The following is a 21,778-nucleotide window of genomic DNA, read 5'->3' as shown; positions in this document are numbered from 1 at the left end:
CTACTACTACTACTACTACTACTACTACTACCCTACCTAGCACACCTGCGACAATATCATAACGACAGCCCTATCACCACTACACCCAACCAATTCATCCACACTGAAAGACCTAACTTGGTGTGCACAGACTTCTTATTCGGTAAGGTCTTGACTCTATCTTGGCGGGTGTCAGCATGGTTTGGAAACAACCACGAGATGGTGATGATGGTTACCTCTAGAAGGTGGATGGGATGATGGACAAAATGCTGGATCGTGTCGGCCACGCGATGCTAAATCTTCTTGGCGACCGAGTGGATAGAAACATGTATATATACGGCGATCCACATCTGCTGGGGACGATCTGTTTACTACGGCTCATCACAAACATCATCATCATCTTCTTCACAGGCTTCTTTCGCTTCAACTTGCCGTTTGTTCTTTTCTTCGGTGGCTGGCCCCGACATTCATTCTCCGATATCATCATTTTGTAAACTTTTGCTCAAGTTTCGAGACCTCTCGCTGGATATATCCCATTCACCCACTCACAAGCCACAAACAAACCAAAACAAACAGCAATCCAATCATTCAAAATGAAGTTCCAAGCTAGCCTCATCCTGGCCCTCCAGGTTCTGTCCGTCGCGGCTCTCCCCCATCCCAAGAGGGAAGCCGCGGAAGCTGCTGCTTCCTCAACTGCCGTGGCATCTGCGACTGCTTCCGGTGCTGCCTCGGCTACTGCCACGACCGCGGCTCAAGCCACTGCTACCGCCGGTGCCGGCACCGGAGATAAGAAAGGTGAAGAGGAGGACGAAAATGAAGTCGAGCAAGCCGGCAAGTTCAACACCGTCATCAAACTCGGCGGTGGTGACGTCAAAACCGACACTCAATTTCCCGCTGGCGTAAGTTTTCCTCACCTCTCCCACTTCACTCGCCCGCAACACAACATCCCAGTGAGTGGTGCCCAGCTAACCACCAACAACACAGACTGTCGGCGCCTTCGAAGTAGAGTTCAAAAACCCCGACGCCCGCCAACTCCGCGTAACAGAGAACAAGACCCCCGCCGCCGCACCTCCCGGTTTCAAAGCCCTCGAACCTGTCTCCTACAAGGTCGAGATAGGCGGCGGTGCCTCCAAGGGCCTCACCCTCTCCAAAATCGATTTCATCCGCAACGCCAACTCCACCGTCGACATCAGCCAAGCGAAGCTGGGCAAGCTCTGCAAGGAGACCAACAGTTTCGTGATTGGCGATGGTGTGGGCGAGACCGAGTTTGAAGCGGATGAGAATGAGGTTGCGACCAAGGTGCCGGATTTGGTGGGCGAGTATGCGCTTTTCGTGCCCGATGGAACCGCCGCTGCTACACCTGCCGCCCCGGCGGGTGATAACAAGGATGTCGCAACGCCGGCTGCCCCGGCCGCTCCGGCCGCGGGAGCCGGTGATGCGGCTGGTGGTGCGGCTGGTGGTGGTGTCGCTGCGGGTTGCGGTCCTGGAACCATTTGCAGGACGCTGGTTGATGGTTTACTTTCGTTGATTGAGGGTGCTGCTGCTGGTGCTCAGACTGGCAAGGCCTAAGGGACAGATGACTGGGGTCTAAGTCCTTAGGACTCATTTATCTGAATGATTGTACGTTATTTCTGTGTTTGTGGGTTTGTCAGTGGGCGAGTGAGATACTCTACCTCTAGTTGGCTTAACATGTCTGTGAATTTGTGGGTTTCCTGTCCCTACGTGTAACGAGATATAATGTCTGAAGGTACCGTAGTGGGAAAATCTGTTTCCAAACATGCGTTGTGGTTGTTGGACAATAACCACAATCAATATTTATAAAGCAATACATGTTTTTTATAGGGGGTAAGCGCTATAATACAATAGGTATCCTCAAAGTCGGGTCCTAGAAATTTCAAAATTTCTCAAAGTCTCAAAGTCCTACCTTCCTTCCTCCGCCCCCCTCCCCCCCCCCTTTTCCTAGCAACCTTTATCAACGGAAAGAACCAGGCATTTCTTTTAGAAATAACCAATTAGCTTAGTAGTTAAGCGGTTAATAAAGTAGTTCTTCATTTTCATTCTTTTTCGTAACCTTCGTTCGATTCCTATTTGTAACCAACTTTTTGGAACTATTCTAGAAGGCTTTTCAACCTCAGATTCAAATGCCGGCTTTCACCTTAGGTCTAGGGGTACTCAAAGTCCTCTAAAGGCATTTATTAAAGTATAGAAGGTTACTACCTATAGCACACCCTATATTTTTTCCCTTTTAGGGCTGTCACAGGCATTACTGCCATGTTCCTGTATATAGATGGGTGCTGCACTGCAGTGGTGCAGCCAGCTTACAGCTGTCTAAGTGCAGTACAGCAGTCACATACACACGTGCTGTAGTCCGTGTACTGGACCCACGCGTGCCCTACATAGTTCTCGTGCGCGCACAGGATTCTCTTCCTATTCCTCGCACAACAATCAAAGTCTTAGCTTAGTGCTTATTCGCGCCCTATAATACTTTATTGTACCTAATTATCGCATTAATATATAATAAGTAATTTTAAATAAATTAAAAGTAGTACGAGACTACTATAATAATTTAGTTTTCACGAAATTATATTTAGCTAACTAGTATAATCGCTAATAATCAATTAAAACGTACTCGATATCGGTCGATACAAAGCGAGAATTTCGTTTAAATACTATAATAATTTTAGAATTATAAACGCAATTAACTAGTATCTTTTTATTTATTATTACTAGGAATTACAATAAAATATTTAGTCCCAGTAACTAACTACAATCTTAGTAAGGTTAAATTAACCTATGTAAAATATTCCTAATATTATTAAAGGGCTTCGATTAGTTCTACTATATTTATAAAAAGGAGGTAACTAGCCTCTTAGTCCCTAAAGACTTTACCGAGAAGGCTAGGGATTCCAAGGAGGTTATAAAATTATTTTATTACTTTAATACCAAATTTAAAAATTTTAATAATAAGGTTAATACTATTATAGAAATAAAGGATAAGTTGGCCGCCGTATCTAAAAAGGAGGCGTAGGGATTTAAAACCCGTATTATTATATTCGAGAGCTTTAAAGCTTAATAGGCTATTTAAATTAATTAATAGTAATAAAAGTATAATAGTATTGTTAGGGAAAATATAGTCCTATAGAAGAATATTGCTTCCTTGCAATTAGATAACGATTCTCTACGCGCTATCGTTACTTAAAAGGAACGCGACGTTATAGCGGCGGAATAATAATATACCGATTTATTAACTATATTCCAATCCTAAAATAATATATTCGAAGAAATAAATATTAACTATAAGGAAGCCTTTACTAAAGCTAACCGGGCTAAGATCCTTTGCGAAGAGTTTAATTATACTAAGTAAAGGTTTAGAAACGCTTAGATCGAAGCTTAATTTAGTATAATTAAGATAGTAGAGGTAATTACTAAGAACTCTAGGTTCCTCGTATATATAAACGATAATAACGAATTAAATATATATAATACTAAAGAGGAGGTTCCTAGAGGAGGAGGTTTTAGCCGTATTGACGGTAGTAGTAGGGATGGAGTTATTACTAGTAGTATTAACACTAGTAGGTTTAGCGTTAGTAGTATAGGAGGAGTTGGCGAATTTACCGGCTAGAAGCCTAAAATAGGCGGAGGTATTAGTAGACTTAAAAGGTTCGGTCCTAGTAGTCCTAACAATCTAAGTAAAGGTAGTAGCCCCGTTAATTACTTTATAGGCTTAAGAAAATACTATTTTATCTCCGCTCTAGCGGTAGATATTTATATCCAACATTATAATTTAATTAAAGACTTTAAATAGTTTATAAATAAGGAGAAGGATATATTTAAGTATTATAATTAATTTATTACCTAATTTACAATTATTCGTACCCGTTAGGAGGTCGATGGTTATAACTTTATAAATAAAAAGACTAAGTTCCTATATACTATAAGCTATTTAAGTAACGAAGTTAGGGTTATTATTACTATAAATATAAGGAAGATTCTAAATAACTTTTATTACTCAGCCGCCTAAGATTAGCCTACGTATAAGAGGAGCAGTTAAATAGCAATTAGAACGACTGTCAGACCGGCAGGCAGTCAGAACGACAGTCAACCCGGCAGGTAAGCTCGACAGGGCATCCAACTACCCGCATATCATCGAGGTATAAAACCCAATACTGCGAACCTCTACGTAGTAGTTAGATTTGAGACCATACAATACATTAAGACTATTTGCCTCTATTATACCGTTTATTTTACAATAGTGCCCAATACCAATTGATATAAACTATTCATCCTATACTATACTATTCCTTTTAGAAATCATCTCTTTATTAACAAGCGCTTCGCCCAACCTCTATACTTTGTAGGCAAACTATACGTCGGCCTACGAACCGCTATTAACTAATTAATCAATTATCGTTACCTATTAATATTATACCTAAAATAGATTTAGCCGACCCAGTAACTATTAGAGACCTGCGCTACGTATCAGATTTCATCTATCTGAACCTACGTTTCCGATGGATTGGACGGCTAAACCAATCAAAACGCGAAGCGTTCAGCCGACTTATTGCGACTCTACTTTCTCCTTTTAATAAAAATACGTCAGTAATATTAATATCTATAACGTAAGCTACGTGTTAATTATAATAAATTCCCCTAACTCCCTACCCAAAAAATTAAATTCTCAACTATTATATTCTTAAATAACTCTTTAATACAACGATTAAATTCGTACTACTACCCTAACCAACCCTACTATTTATTAAGTAAGATAGTAAATACTAAATTAATAAGCCAATTAATTAATACTAATAAATTTAATTAATAATCGACTAGTAACTACTCTTCATATCTCTCCCTACTATAATAAAATAAAATGAGAATTAATTATACAATAATTAATATTCGCGCAATAAATAACCTACCGCTATCTAAAAATATTTTAATAACGATTAACCCTTTATTAATAATAATCTACTACTCGGCTATAATTAAGTCCCTTATATTAAAATCGAGCCCTAAAAATTAATAACGCTAATAGAATCTCCCCCACTATATTTATAATCTAATATCCAACCGTTAAATAAACTACCTATAAATAATATTAAAAAAAATAGCTAAACGACTAATATTATCCCTACGCCCATCTAATCAATATTATTTAACTTTAATAACCGGAATTTCCTTAATTTAATAAATAAACTATTTTCCTCCCTAAACATCGAACTATTCCCCAACAATAATAATTATCAATATACTAAAAGGCACAACAATAATAACGAGCCAAATCTATTTTAAAACGTAATGCTATACAATAGAAAAATTAAAGATATACTACTAAGTAATAGAAATATTAAAAATATTAATACTAAAATATAGGATATAAAGTATAAAACTGAGACTAATATAGTAATAATCGATCTACCTATACTATTTAACCCTTATAAATTAAATTAAATATAGTATCCCTACAACCGCGAGTAATCGGCCGAATCGGACGTATTTATACCTAATATACTACCCAACGCAATAATAAACCTTATTTACTATATAATTCAATACTTAGTAGAAATCAGGTTTCAATAGACTTCCCCGCCAATAAAATAAGAACCAACTATATACTACCTATTGTAGCGAATATAAAATAGAATAATAATTGTTATTTCCTCCGACTTAAATTCAATTTCCTTTAGTAAATTAAATAGTATACTAGAAATTAAAATAAATAAATAAGTACAATTATAAATATTCCCCGTAGAAATAATAAATATAGGAAGGAATAATACTATTAAATTACTAACTATTATTATAATTAATTTAAAGTTATTAATAATATTTATTAACCCGACCCCTACTAATAATAAGCAACTATTAGAGAACCGAATAATATCCCTAGAACCTTCTAATAAAGTATCTAAATAATAAAATCAATAAGCTCCTTCCCTACTACTATAAAATAAATGCTATACTCAATCAACAACGCCTTTAAGGCCGTTAAAGCAGTAAAAGGGGAAAGCGCTAACCAAAGTTAGACTATCATTTAATTTTCTTAAACCTATTAAAACCCTACTCCTAAATTTCAATTTCCCTTGTCCTTATACACTCTAATACAAACTACGAAGCCCGCCCGGCATTACAATTATACCTTTACTAAAACCTTATTTATTAGTATAATCCGACTTCTTCTTAGCCTAAGCCTTATTTTCCCCCGATATTACTAAATTACCCCCTAGAAATTAATATATAATTAAACTACCTACTAATTCCCAATTTTCTAAATAATAGTAGAAGGTATTTTAGAGTTTACCTTATATACCCTACGGATTCTAAGCAATTATCTAACGCCGGTATTAATTAACTAAAATTAATAATATAAATTCTACGTAGGTAAATACTGGTAGTAATACTACTATTAGAAATAATAACCGTAGCTAAAATATAAATAATAATAATAAAGCTAATCCAACTAACTTATTAAATATAACCGCCGATAAAAAACTCTATTATATTACCCGTATAGTTAAAACTATAGGCAAGATTAATAATAATAAATTTGAAACTATAGCTAATCGTTTTACCGCTTCCCTTTAATCCTCTACCCTTAGTAGTTAAAAGATTTCGATAGTCGGTTACTTCTAGCCCAACGCTAAAGAAAAAGACGGTAATACGGGAGGCAATTACTTTCAATTGAAAAATAAAATATATATTATATTACTATACTTCTTTATTAAAAGTATAAGAGATAATACTATTAATAATAATCTCAAGATAGACAACCTCCGTAAAAATTTCTACTAACTCTTTATAGGCGGAGTAAAAGTATAGTATATAAATTAATTCAATATAAAAATCCGTATAGTAATAAAATAGAATTTTAATAGTTAGTATATTATAATTCTTATACGTTAGAAAATACCCTACACCTAAGTACTAACTAAATTTAATATATTAAAGTACTCCTACAACGATTATCGCTCTAGTAAATTACCCTACAATATTACAATAGAAGTTATTTAATATTTTAAGGAGTTAAGTAAAAAAAATAAAAGTACTTATATAATACGTATATATAATTATTTATACCCTAACTTAAAGGATTTAATTATCGAACTAATAAATAATATAACCCTAAACGAGTAATTAACCTACATCAATCGTTATACTAAAATATATTATTTTAAAATTATTAATAATTTAGAAGGTTATAATAGTAATTTTAATAAACGAATATTAAAAGCTAAATTCAATAGTAAACTCCTAAATATTAAAATTATCGAGGCCGCTAATTTCGTAAAGTAGGAAGAAAATACTAAAGGAGACCTAAATATAGCGCTATAGGGAAAAGATAATAACCGGAACGAATATTGTAATTTATTTTCTTTCCTTACTAGTTGTGGAAATTAATCGTTTAATAAGTACTATAGTAGGTTATTATTATTTCTATTATATTACGGATTATTATTTAGTAGATATAAAGGGAACTTATTATTGTATTAAGGAAATTTATATAAATATCGTACCTCGTTAGGAAATTAAAATTCATCCGGTTAGTATAGTAAATTATCCGGTTGGCGCAGTAAATTATCTAATCGAGGTTGGCGTTGCCAAAATCGCCCTTACTAATGCGTTTATTATTAATATATTAAATTTAGGCTAACGTACAATAGTATTTTTACTATCGAAGATAAATATAAAACGTATAGAGAAATAAATAAATTAAATTCTAAAGGAGAACGTTTAAAGGATTAAAGCTTTAAAGAAGTTAATTATAATTATAATTCGGAAGAGGAGGAGGTGTTCCTAACCGTTAAACCGTTATTAAGCAACGTATTAATAAGCATCCCTACTACTATTAACTCTAAATCTAATATTAATCCTAGTTTTATTTATTTATTACCGTACAATAATATAAATCGCCGAACGTATAGAAAATATAACGAAATTTTTCCTACACGTAGTAAAATATTTACCTATATTTATACTAATTTATATACTAATCTTATACCGCCAGAATCGGGATACCCACCTAATTAACCTAACTATCGCCTATCGCCCCCGCAACCCCAATACAACTAAAATTATAGCTCGGTAGGCTTTATAATAAACGGTATAGAATGTAATAATATAGTAAAAACTTTTAGAATAATAGAATAAGTCGATTAAGGCCCTTTAAAACTATTAAATAATCTAATATAATATAGTTACTTCTAAATGAACGTTCGTTTGTAGCTAAACAGAAATAAATATTCTATTTACGTAGATACTAGTTGCTCTAATATTTTAGTTAATGAATAATAAATTAATAAGAATCCGAATATTAAATTTAATAATTCTGAAATAAAATTATTTAATATTATTAATAGTCGTATTGTCCTTATACAACGAATAATATTTAACCTTTTTATTAAAGGTACTATCGATAATCGCCCAATTAAATAAACTTTTATATTAACCGTATAAATAACTAAAGAATTAGTAATAAGACTCTTACTAGGAACCTAATAGATTTAATTAAACTAAATTATTATTAATTTATTATCGAATACTATACAAATTCTAATATATAATAATATAATTATATTAACTAACTATACCGCTAAGCTAATACGACGAAGGGTATTAATAATATATAATATAGTTATTTTACTATACTCCGAACGTTTTATTCCGGTCGATTTTACGTATATCGCTAATAGATCGCCAGTAAGAGTTCCAAAGGAATATATATTCGAAACTAAGCATCCCTACGTTCGAAATTACCTTCTTAATACTAATACCCCCAAGTTTATTAATATTATTAATACAATAAATAAACTAATACGGATTCATCGCTTCTAATAAATAAGCACAATTAAAAATTTTAATAGTAATGGCTATCGCTCTATTTTATTTATATAAGCTTAAGTACTATTAACAATAGTAAACGTCCAACCCGGTTAAGAATTCCCGTTTACTAACGAATTCGAAAGTATTATATTAATAATAGACTCCTACGTTTAGCGTAATAAAACCACCTGTAACGCGACTAATAAAATAACTAACAACAATTATAATTATAAATTAACCGAATAAAACGCTATAAAACTTCTTTAATAATCCTAAAAGCGTAGCCTATCCCTAGGTATTAATAAAGATAAAGACGTCCCAAATATCGAATCTATCTACGGCGTTAAAATCTATAATTGCGACCCCGTTTATATATAGTATATTAAGGTATTATTAAACAAATACAATATTTATAATAGGCGTAGTATTATTAAAATAAATAAAGAAAATATATTCCGTATTAACTTTATTAAAAATTAGTATAAATAAAAGGTCTTATCCCGGCTATACCAATTAAACGTCTAAGACCGTTAGTTTCTTAATAATATATTAGATAAAATATACGAAGACGGTAAACTCGAATAGATATATAAAGTAACGCTATTTAATTATTTATATTTTGTTATTTAGTATACTATTAATAGTATCTATAAAGGTTATATAATTATTAATTTATAGCTATTAAACTATATAACTATTGGCGATTTATATCTACTACCTACTTAAAATTCAATTATCGCTAAAATAAGAGGTAAAAACTTTACTAACTACTTCGACGACTCAATATTCTTCTACTAAATCGGCGTTTATTTACCCTATCGAAATAGAATAATCCTTATTAGTCTAAAAGGATTAGAGCGTTCGAATATTGCGTTGATAGGCTATAAGAACTTACTAGCTTACGCCTAATAGTTTATTAATTGTAAATTTTACCTATATTACACGTTCGCGGCTAGATATATCGATAATATTATAATATTTAGCAATATAACTGAGGATTACCTTAAATACTTGGAAATTATCCTTACACTCTTTAAAAATATTAATTTTAATATTGTACTAAAAAAGTTATTCGTTGCTTACCCATCCGTTCAATTACTAGGTTATCGTATTAATAATTTAAGTATAACTACTACTACCGACTATATTACTACAATACGGAATATTCAATAACTAACTAATTTAATATTATTAGAATATTATATTAGTTTAATTAATTTCCTTAAATAATTTATCCTTTAGTTCGCCTAAAAGATCGGTCCCTTAGAAGAAAGAAAAGCTAAATTTATTAAATCTAATAAGAAGGATAGTAAAATACTAGAAAAAAAATTTCCCGTAGTAAGAAAGACGTTTACTAATTTATTAAACTTCATACTAATAAACTTCAAAAAAAAAATATTCGCCATCTTATAAAATTAATTAATAAAGGAAACTATAGTCTTCTATTATTACCCTAACCGAACTATATTTTTCAAAATCGACGCTTCAAAAAAATAGGGCTTTAGTATTATAATCTTCTATATCAAAGGCAATTAGTAGGATAATAAATCTATCCCTATTTATAAGATTTAACCTATCCTCTTTTATAATAAACGGCTATCCGCCGTAGAAAAGAATTATTAGCCAACGGAGCTCGAAACCGCCTACTTCGTATAAGTATACCGGTTCCTACAGTAATTAGTATAATTATATATTAAACTGATTATTATATTAATAAATTATCGTACTCTTATTAGAATAATTAAGTAAACTAACCTAAATATAACCGATTTTACAAAGTTAAATTTAAAGTTTATTGTCGCCTCTATATACCTATTCTAATTTAATTTCAATATCCAATATATACCTAAGAAAATTAATATTATACTAAACGCCCTATTTAAATTACCCAGCGCCGAAGCCGAATTACACCTAGAAACTAGCGAGTTTAATAATATTTGGAAAGACTCTATATATATAATCTATATATATATAAATAATAATACGAAGGCTAAGTTTATTGATAGCTATATAAAAGATAAGTATTATACTACCGTTATATGTAAATTGAAGGAGTATAATAAATATAGTACGAAATTAGGCTTTAATGTTAATAAACGTTTCCTCTTCTAAATAAAAGATAGTCTTCTATATTATTTTCTTTACGTTAATAAATTTAGATTATACGTACTTAGTAACGCCCTATAAGACGTGTTTGTATTTGTATATAATAAATACTATTATTTTAGTTTAGTAAGGATAATATAGGAATTGGAAGGACTCTATTTCCCCTGTATAATAAAGGCTTTACGGTAATATATAAAATATTACTTATAATATTTAAAATTTAAAATAAATTGCAAAGCTACCTTTGGATAGATAAAACCGATTAAACTACAATTAGTTCTATTTTATATTATTTATATAAACTTTATTATAAGTCTTCCTAATTAAACGAACCGCTTAATAGTTTAGGGGGGAGAATATTATAATATGCTTATAATTATTATATATAGCTTTAATAAGAAGACTTTATTAATTCCTGGCAAAATGAACTATACGGTAAAGCAATAGGCTAAACGCCTTATTATAATACTACTACTATATAATTAGGGATTATTCCGAATATTAATTACTAATAAGGATTCTAAATTCTTATCGGTAGTATAGAAAGAGGTCTTCCTAAGGTTCAATACAATAATTTCCTATACTATTATATAGAATTCGAAATTAAATAAATAAATTAAATATTGAAATTAAGAAATCGAATTCGCTATTCGGTACTACGTTATAGAAAACCCAAATATCCCCTAACTAGATATCCTCCCCGCTTTATAATATAACTTTAATAATAGCCTTTTAATATTATTGGGCTATACCCCTAATAAAATCGTTATAAGATTCAAGCCCAATACGGCGCTCAATCTCCTTAAGCCAATAGACTACTAAAATAATAATTTCGATACTGTTAAACGCTTATATTACTGTAAAGTAGCCGAAGCTATCGACTAGGCTGTAACGAAATATAAATTAATATTTAATAAAGGTTATTAGCTACTCTACTTCGCCGAAGGAGATAAGGTAATATTGCAACTATACAAAGGTTATACTCAATTAGGTACTAAATTATATAAATACGCCGACTAATAGGCTAGCCTATTTATAGTTAAACGGAAAATCGATAATTTAGTATACGAATTCGAATTACCGCTCGTATAGAAAATTCATTCGGTTATTTTAGTAAATTATTTAAGGGAGTACCCTTATAGTAAAGACCTATTCTATTGTAAAGAGTAGTTAGGCGAATATATTATAGTCGAGGGTAATATTAATAATTAATAATTATACGAAGTCGAAAAGATAATAGATCGGAAGGTGTTATAGCATAGAGGTAAGCCGTTAATTGAGTATTGGATTAAATATAAGGGTTATAGCACCGAATATAACGAATAGTATCTTCGAAGAGGATTATATATTAATAAATTAATAGAAAACACTCAAAATTTTATATATAACTATAAAAAAGATTATCCTATTAATCTTAAACTACTTACCCGTATAAATAAACTATTAAATAAAATAATCGAAGTCGATTATATCCTTAAATTAAATATTATTGTCGTTATTCTAATAAAATACAAATAAAAAGAAATATTCGCAATTTCGGAGGTAATATTGCTTATAATACAAATTAAAATACTATCGATAAACAAGGTTATAAAGAAGTATATCTCTATTATAAAAGCGCTTATATCTTTAGTTCATTTATTACTATTACTAACTCTCTAACTATTACTTTCTAAACAATTATTATTACTATTACTACTTCCTATACTATCGCTTTACAAAATACTATTACTAAATAAACCTTAGATTACCTTATAAGGAATTTAATACCCCCTTACCTCGCTATTACCAATTTTTATACTATTACTTCCTAAACAATTATTATTACTACTACTATTTCCTATACTATTACTTTACAAAATACTATTACTAAACAAACTTTAGATTATTTTACAAAGAATTCAATACCACTTTACTTTATTACTACTACCGACTTTTATATTATTATTTAATAAATAATAAATACTACTACTAGGATAAATATAATACGCTATTTATCGACTACTACCGTCCAAAATAGATATTAATAATAAATAATATAAAACGATAATTATATATTTAATTAATATATAAAAGTAAGCGGGATTGTAGTAGATCTAGCTACTATCGAAGAAACGTATAGGTAAACCCTAAGCCGAACGGGCTAATAATAACCTACTACTTACTATCGAAGAAATTATTTATAATTACCTACCCGCGGATAAGACGGCTATAGTTATAAATATATTTATAAACTATAATATTTATAAATATATATCCGATAATAATTATTATAACTATAGTTATAATATACTTAAAGCTATCGTAATTATTAAAGGCGTTAATTTACGAAAGGGGATTAATAATACTATTATTAATAGTATTAAGCCGTTGAACTATATTATTATTAAAGCAGCCTACTTCGTAATATTCACCTTAAATTACAATATAATAGAGTAATTCGGTAATTTAAAAGCTACTAACTTCATATTAATAATTAAAACGAACTAGTACCGTACTTACAATAATAATAAATCTATAATCCTAATATATTAGGATAACGATATAGCGCTACTAGTATAATACAAAATAAGAGAAATATTTAATTTTATTATTAATAAGGCCATCTATACATTTAATATAAATAAACCGGCAAATATATATACTATCGCTTACAAACAATTTAAATTAAAAGTATATAGTATTATAACTATTTATTTAAGGGATATAGGATTAATTAATATATAGTACGCCGCTATTATTAAAGTACCCTACAATTAGCAATTTACCTACCCCAAAAACCCGGCCGAACTAACAAATATTTCTAATTAATTTAAACTAATCGCCCCCACTCCGAACGTTATAAAACCAATCGTTATTATATTAAATACTAGAGAACCTAGGGTCCTTAAAACCCTTAATCCTATTAAATAAACTATAATTAATATTATTTAACTAATTATTGCTAAGTAGCCAATAGCTACTATTTAATTAATTACCTCTAATAATAATATTATTAATACAGTATCGATTAAGTGTATATTTAATATAATCGACAATACTCTAATTAAAAAACGTAAATCCTATAATATAATTTAAATTAAATTTAACAAACTCTAATAAGCTTACTACTAAATGCACGAAGAATAAAAGAAATAGCAGGAGGAATTAGAAAGTTAATATAGCGCTTACTATAAATTGGATAATAAATATATTGATCTATATAATAAATATAATGGCCTTCAATATAAATACAATTTTATAGTTAGGGAGTATAAATAATTTAAAAACAAAATAAAAAATATAATATACTATTCTAAAGAAATATTTAAAATTATTAAAAATCTATCTAAAAATCCGGCTGTAGACGCGGCTAATTACTAAAATAATATTATTACAATTATTAATTTAGGATTTAAAATTACTATAATAATTAATATATTATTTAAAATACTATACTTAGCCTAAATTGTATAAGACGAATTAATATTTAATAACGCTATTAAAACTATCGGTTTACCTAATAGCCCTAAATATCCGTACTTTATAGAAATATAAGCCGGGTAATACTACACCTACATAAAGTCGGGACTTTAAATAAGCTTCGAAAAACAGATTATTAAATTTATAACGCCTATTATTAAACTGGCCGCCGCCCTAGCGCCTATCGCCCTAGTACCTATTACTAACCTAACCGCCGTTTAGGACCCTATTAAAATTTAGTCTAACAATAATTAGAGTACAATAATAAATAACAATTAAAAGTATTCTAATAACTTAGGCCTACAAACAATTTTAAAGAAGGATAGTATATCGATTCTAAATACCGAAGTAATTTCCCTTTTCTTTTATTATTAAATATTACTATTCGTTCGGTACTCGTAATTAGGCCGAATAGCAATTATCCTTCTTCTACCTCATTTCTTATTTTTCTTTATTATTTAATCGATTATACTATTATTAATAGTCTTTCTATAAAGGATAACCGTTATTTAGGATAATAACGATCGACTATTGTATTAAATATCGCTACTATCTTTAGGGCTACTTACCGAGTAATAAATAATATCCCTTTATATTTTCCTTTTACTTTATAATATCCGGTAGGTTACGCTTACTTTTCTTACAGTTACTTTAGGTTGCTCAAAGACTACCTACCTTTATATATCTAGAGATGATTGGGACGATTATTATTGCGGAGGGGGTATTGTAAGAGGAGCAGTTAAATAACAATCAGGACGACTATCAGACCGGTAGGCAATTAGAACGACAGTCAACCCGGCAGGCAAGCTCGACAGGGCATCCAACTGCCCGCATGTCATCGAGGTATAAAACCCGATGCTGCGAACCTCTATATAGTAGTTAGATTTGAGACCATACAATACATTGAGACCATTTGCCTCCATCGTGCCGTTCATCTCACACTACGGAATAGGGATTTTTAAATCACTTAACTTCTCGTTTCTAGTAAAGCGATGTTATTACTATTTCCGAGAAGGCTATAGCCTAATTAAAGTAAGGTATAGGTTTTAATAGTAAATTCGCCAACTTTACCAACTTCGAAGCATAGTTTACTATATTAGCGGATAGGTGCGGCTATAATGCGGCTATAAAAGTTTGTATATTGAAAGATAAAGTTAATAAGGATCTCTGTATAGCAATATTTTACTAATATAATACCCTTAGTTGTAATAATTAGGAGGAATAGGTAAAACTATACTACGGCTTATCCAAATCCTTTAATAATACTACTTTCCATAATAATAGTAATTAAACTAATAATAGTAGTAATAATAGCGGTAATAATAGTAATAGTAATAGTAATAAATAAAGGGACCCTAAAATTATAGAGATCGACCGCCTTAAAATAAATAAAATCGATTTAAAAGTCGTTTAAATCTACTTCGTAGCCAAATAATATATTAAATATAATAAACCCGGCTATTAAATTTGTAAATACTATAGTTAAATCAATTATAGTAGTAAATTTAAAGTTACTAATAATAATAATTCTAATACTAATAAAGGTAATAGAACCTAGGGTAACGGAATTAATAGGTAGAACGTTAGAGCTATAGCGGATACCGCGCCTCCCTCGAAGGAGATAGCCGATATAATACCCCCCGAAACTAATACTATTACCTAACAATAGGAAAATAGCGAACCTTCGGATTAAAACGTATCTAAAGGCCTAGCGGAGATTAGAGAAGTAGGAGAGAAGGAAGAACGAGTAATACTATTGAGAATATAAGTATTTAGTAGGTTCTTACTTACTAGAAAGGCGAACCTTTATTTATAGAAAGTTTAAATATTTATAAATAGAATACTACCCTTTTATTTACTTACTTTTAATACCCCCAATATAATAGTAAAATTAATTGCGTATTATTAATCGATTCCAACTATATAAGAAAGGCTTTTATTAATAGGACTTTTACTAAGAAAGCGTACTTTGAAATATACGAATTTAATAAAGTAAGACCCCTTTATTTAGCAAATAGTAGTTTTAAAGAATAAGTCATATATTATATAGAAATAATTATACGGATCGGTTACTATAAAGAAACAATTAGACTTTTTATCGCTAATTTAGCGTATAAACACCCTATTATCTTAGGCTAGCTATAGTTATAATTATACAACCCGAATATTAATTAGGTAATTAATAAAATTATATAGAACAAGGAATATATTAGGAACTATATTAATATATTTAATGTAATTAAAATATTGATAACGCTAATATTTTTAACTCTAGAGCCAATAGTAGACCTATTATTAGGGGAAAAACCAATAACAGACTCATCCTAAGACGAAGAAAAAAGAGTAGCTAAAGTATTAAAGCGCCGGGTAGTCGCCAACTCTAAGAAACCCTAAATAGTAGAATAAGCGCTAACTAACTAAGCATTAATATATCTTACGGAAGTACTAAAGGGGAGGTAAGTATTAATAATAGAACTATTAATATAATTAATAACAGTTGGAGAATTTGAGGAGCCTTTTAGGCCTAAAAGGAAACCTAATAAAATTAGAGCGATAATAGATATTAAGAGAGGCTATAGAATTTGGAGTATAGTAAGACCGGAATAGATTTATTATACTTATTTCTATTAATTTAAACCTGCGAATATAGTAACGAACTTTCTTAACCCTAAAAACTTTAAATTAATTAATACTGAAGCCTTTATAATAATTATTAAAATAAGAGGAGTATATATTAGTTTAACGATATAGGCGGAGCTTAAAGAATTCTAGAAGGAGAAGCCGCATATTTCTATACTAGCCCTATTAGAAGAAATATAGAAAGATATTATAATAAATAAAGGCGAACCTTATAAAAAGTACTTCGACGACCCTAAAGTTTATAAGATAATTAATATCTATAAAGTAAAGGCAATAAGAGAATAGACCTCTAATACGTCCCTCCAACTAGGAGAAACTGCCCGAACATTTATAAATTGCATTTATAATCTAAGGAAGGAAGCGGAATTAATACTACTAATAGAGGTTAATTATATTTATAGTATTATAGAGGAAAATGTATAAAAATTTATAGAGAAATCTACTAGGCCGAAGTACACCCCCAAGGAAGTTAAGGAATAGTTCCTAAATAAATATAAAGACTTATTTAAAGTAGTAAACCCTATAAATATTAAAATACTACTAGAATACTATTCCTACAACTATAAGATCGAGCTAATATTAGGTAATAAACTACTTTACTCTAAAGCGAAGCTTATATTACCTTAAGAATTTAGAATTATTAAATAGTAATTCGACGATAACCTCGCAAAAGGATTTATCCGACCCTCTACCTCTAATATAATATTACCCGTATTATTTATACGTAAGCCGGACGGAGGTATAAGAATTTATATTAATTATAGGGGGATTAATAATATTTTATTAAAAAACTAATACCCTCTACCGTTAATTAGAGAAACTTTGGATGCTATTTATAGGGTAAAGTGGTTTACAAAAGTAAATATTATCGCGGTATTCAATAAATTACATATAGTAGAAGGCTATAAATAGTTAATAGCTTTTATTATACGATTCGGGCTATATAAATTGTTAGTATATTCCTTTAAATTATTAAAAATACTAGTATTTTTCTAGAATTTTATTAATAATATACTATATAATATCCTAAATATCTACGCCACAGTTTACCTTAATAATATCTTAATTTTCTCCGAAATGTATAAAGAGTATGTAAAATACGTTCGGGAAGTATTCTAATGCTTGATTAATACTGGACTATAAATTAATATTAATAAGTATAAATTCTATACCTAGTGAACGAAATACTTAGGCCTAATTATTACCTTAGGGGGCATCGAGATAGATTTAAATAAAATAGAAGCTATTATCCGCTAAGAAACGCCAATATTTAAACGGCAATTGTAGTAATTTTTAAGTTTTATAAATTTCTACTGCTAATTTATAATTTAATTCTCCTTAATAATTAAACTATTCTATAAATTAATAAAGAAGGGCATAGATTAGTAATAGAAAACCAGGTATAAAGTATCGTTTATATTACTAAAGGAAATGTTTATAATAGCCCTAATATTAAAAATTTATAATTAAGAAAAATTAATAGTAGTAGAAATTAATACTTCTAATTAATTGTCGGACGGAACTTTATTATAAATATATAACGACGGTTAACTTTATTTAATTACTTACTTTTTAACTAAGCACCTAACTGCCAAATATAATTATAATATTTATAATAAGGAATTGTTTGTAATTATAAAGGTACTAGAAGAATAGAGGTTAAAATTAGAGGAAGCCGTACAACTGTTTAAAATTATTATAGATTATAAAAATTTAAAGACCTTTAATACTACGAAGAAGTTTACGCCCAAATATATACGTTAATTAGAATTTCTATTACAATTTAACTTTATAATTAAATATAGATTAAATTCGGTTAATATACGCCTAAATATTCTAAGTAGGAAGCCTAAATACGTCCCTAAGGATGCTTTTAATAATAGATTGTAGGTAAGGGAGAAACCGTTAATTGACTTAGACCGTTTCGATAAATCTTTTAATTCTAAGGAGGATAATATTTATATTAATATTATATTAAATATTAGGGAGCTATTAATAATCTATATACTTAAAGGCAAAGGCGAAGGAGATAAGGCAATCTATATTAACGATCTAATATTAAAGTCTTATAGCAATTCTATAATAATAGCCGAGATTATAATAGTAATTAAAGAGGGTAAATAATAATTTAAGCATTTTAAAAAGGTCTTATATATTCCTTTCGTAGAATACTACCTTATTAATAGTAGAGTAATATTTAAAGATTGGGTAATAATATTACCTAATAATAATAAAATTTAATTAAATTTAATTTATAAAATCTATACCTTAGCACTAAACAGCTACCTAAGAAGGGATAAGATACTTAATTTAATAAACCGCACGTACTAGTAGCTAAATTTAATTACAATAGTTAATATTTATTATAGAAGCTGCCTTTTTTATTCTAAAACTAAACTATCTCGAATAATACCTATAGGCTTCTTAAAATTATTACTATTACCCTATATACTATAGCGGAATATCTTAATAAATTATATAATACTACTGCCTAAATTAAAGAGGAATAGGAAGGGAGTAGCCTACTAGTATATAGCTATAGTAATCGATAAATTAATAAAAATAAAGCACTTTATCCCTTACGAGGGATTAATAATTAAAGAATTAATAGAAAAATTTATCGATTATATTTATATGCTATATAACTTACCGGATACTATTATATTAAATAAAGGAGTATAATTTGTATTTACTTTCTAGCAACAATTCTTAGGAAGGCTAAGTATTAAATTAAAACTATTTATACTATACTATAAGGAGACGGACGGTTAAATAAAAAGGGTTAATATAGAAATAGAATAATACTTTCGAACTTTCGTTAATTAGGCTTAAGACAATTAGGTAGATTAATTAGTATTAACTAAATTCCAAAGAAATAACCTTTAATTAGTAATTATAGGAGTATTACTATTCTTCGCTAATTATAAATTTTATTCTCAAATAAGCACCGAACCCTTAAAGCTACTACTACTAGACGTATTATTAGAATAATAGCAATAAATATTCAAAGCTAATAAGATTATAGAGTATTTTAAAGCGGTCTAGGATAAATTAATCGTATTATTAAAATAAGCTTAAGACCGATACAAGGTAGCGGCTAATATAAAAAGGATAAACGCCCCTAAGTATAAATTAGGCGATATAGTTATACTCAATATAGAAAATTATGTAATTGGCCGGCTAATAGTAAAATTATCACTAAAATTCGAAGGTCCCTTCTGCGTTATAAAGGCAGACTCCTATTTACTAGAATTATTACTACTAACGAATATAAAAGTTACTTATATAATTAATATTTCGAAGGTTAAACCTTACGTAGAAGGTCTACTAGGATAATTAAATTTAATTACGGATATTAAGGCTAATAAAGGGATAGTTATTATTAGAACTGATAATTTTATTAAAAAGAAACGTTGGAAGTTCGAAGAATTATTAAATTACTAGAAAGTAGGAAGTAGCTAATATTATTAAATAAAATAAATTTATTACCCCCCTAATTAGTAATTAACAACTAACTTAGAAGGTTACTACGAATTAGTTTAGGAATTTTATAATACTCGCCCAAAGCTAGGCCCTCCTTACCTAATTTTTAAAAAGGGATTTAAAGCGTAGTAAAAAGTAAAGAGTACCTAGGTGCCCTCCGATAATATACTACTATAGTTAGGGCGATTACTATTAAAATTAGCTTTAAATTAATTAATAAAGCGAAGTACGAGGTTAAATAGTAAATAAAGAGGGTAAATTAGAGTAAAGGCGAAAAAATTAGTAAAAACTTAATAAAAAAAAAGGAATTCAATTCGATTTATTCTGCGTACCCTAATCGAATACCTTATAGTATACCCTTTTATAGAACAACTATTAATGGTACCGAGAGATAGTACATCTTACGGCGGTCTTACGTTTCCTATGCCCTAAAATAGCCCTACGCAATTAATACTAGAAGATTAGAAAATAAAAAGGATTTAAGAATATTAGTAGTATAATATTAGGAATGTAGGTGAAAGGTAGGTTGAGGTGACTACGGTTGTGGCTATACGTAGGGGACGGTAAGTTAGGGGTTAATTTAAAAATATATTGATAATTACCGACTATAATAAATTATGCTCCGTTAAGCCTCTTTTATACCTATGCAAATTTTGTTTATCCGCTAACGAGTATTATAGAGTCTTGTACTAGTTTAGCGCCTCGGCGCAGTGCTGGATTATCCTTCCTACGAACCTAATTTAATATAAGCATTATTATTAGTAATCCTACGCGTCGGTTAACAAAGGGGAGTAGTAACCGCTAAGGTACTTCTATATACGAGTTCTTCGCCTCTTAATATAACCCCCCCCCTTATAAGTTCTATCCTCGGAATTTTCGCAATTTGTAGTAGGTCCCGGTTAAATAGTAGAGGGTATAGGTATTATACTATTATAGTATTATTAAGCTATATTATTAGTAAAGGTGTAATATCCTTGCCCTTTAGTTTAGGCGAGCCGTTACTTATAATAATTATTAACGTTATATCCTAAATATTGTAGCTGCTTTGCTACTAACGAGCCGCCCGCTAGAATATTAGTATTATAATATCCCTTCTCCTAAACTCTAAATACAAATATAAAGCCGCCTACTAGAATATTAGTATTGTAATATCTATTCTTATAAACTTTAAATACGGCGAGCTGCCCGTTAGAATATCGGTATTGTAATATTTATTCTTATAAGTTTTAAATACGGATACGAAGCCGTCCGCTAGAATATTGGTATTATAATGTCTATTCTTATAAAT

The 21,778-nt window shown here is 29.7% G+C and overlaps 1 protein-coding gene across 1 annotated transcript; it reads left to right on the top strand.

Annotated features, from left to right (window-relative positions):
• Positions 1-572: 572 nt before the first annotated feature.
• NCU07581 (hypothetical protein) lies at positions 573-1,548 on the top strand (the record flags this gene model as incomplete). Its single annotated transcript, XM_957868.1, has 2 exons — positions 573-878; positions 964-1,548. 2 exons carry the CDS (start codon positions 573-575, stop codon positions 1,546-1,548), a joined length of 891 nt encoding a protein of 296 aa, XP_962961.1.
• Positions 1,549-21,778: the final 20,230 nt, after the last annotated feature.

Source organism: Neurospora crassa, linkage group IV (genome assembly GCF_000182925.2).
Source record: "Neurospora crassa OR74A linkage group IV, whole genome shotgun sequence".
Taxonomy (NCBI): Eukaryota; Fungi; Ascomycota; class Sordariomycetes; order Sordariales; family Sordariaceae; genus Neurospora; species Neurospora crassa.
The sequence above is the reverse complement of the archived record's forward strand: the minus strand, read 5'-3'. Positions and strand labels throughout refer to the sequence as shown.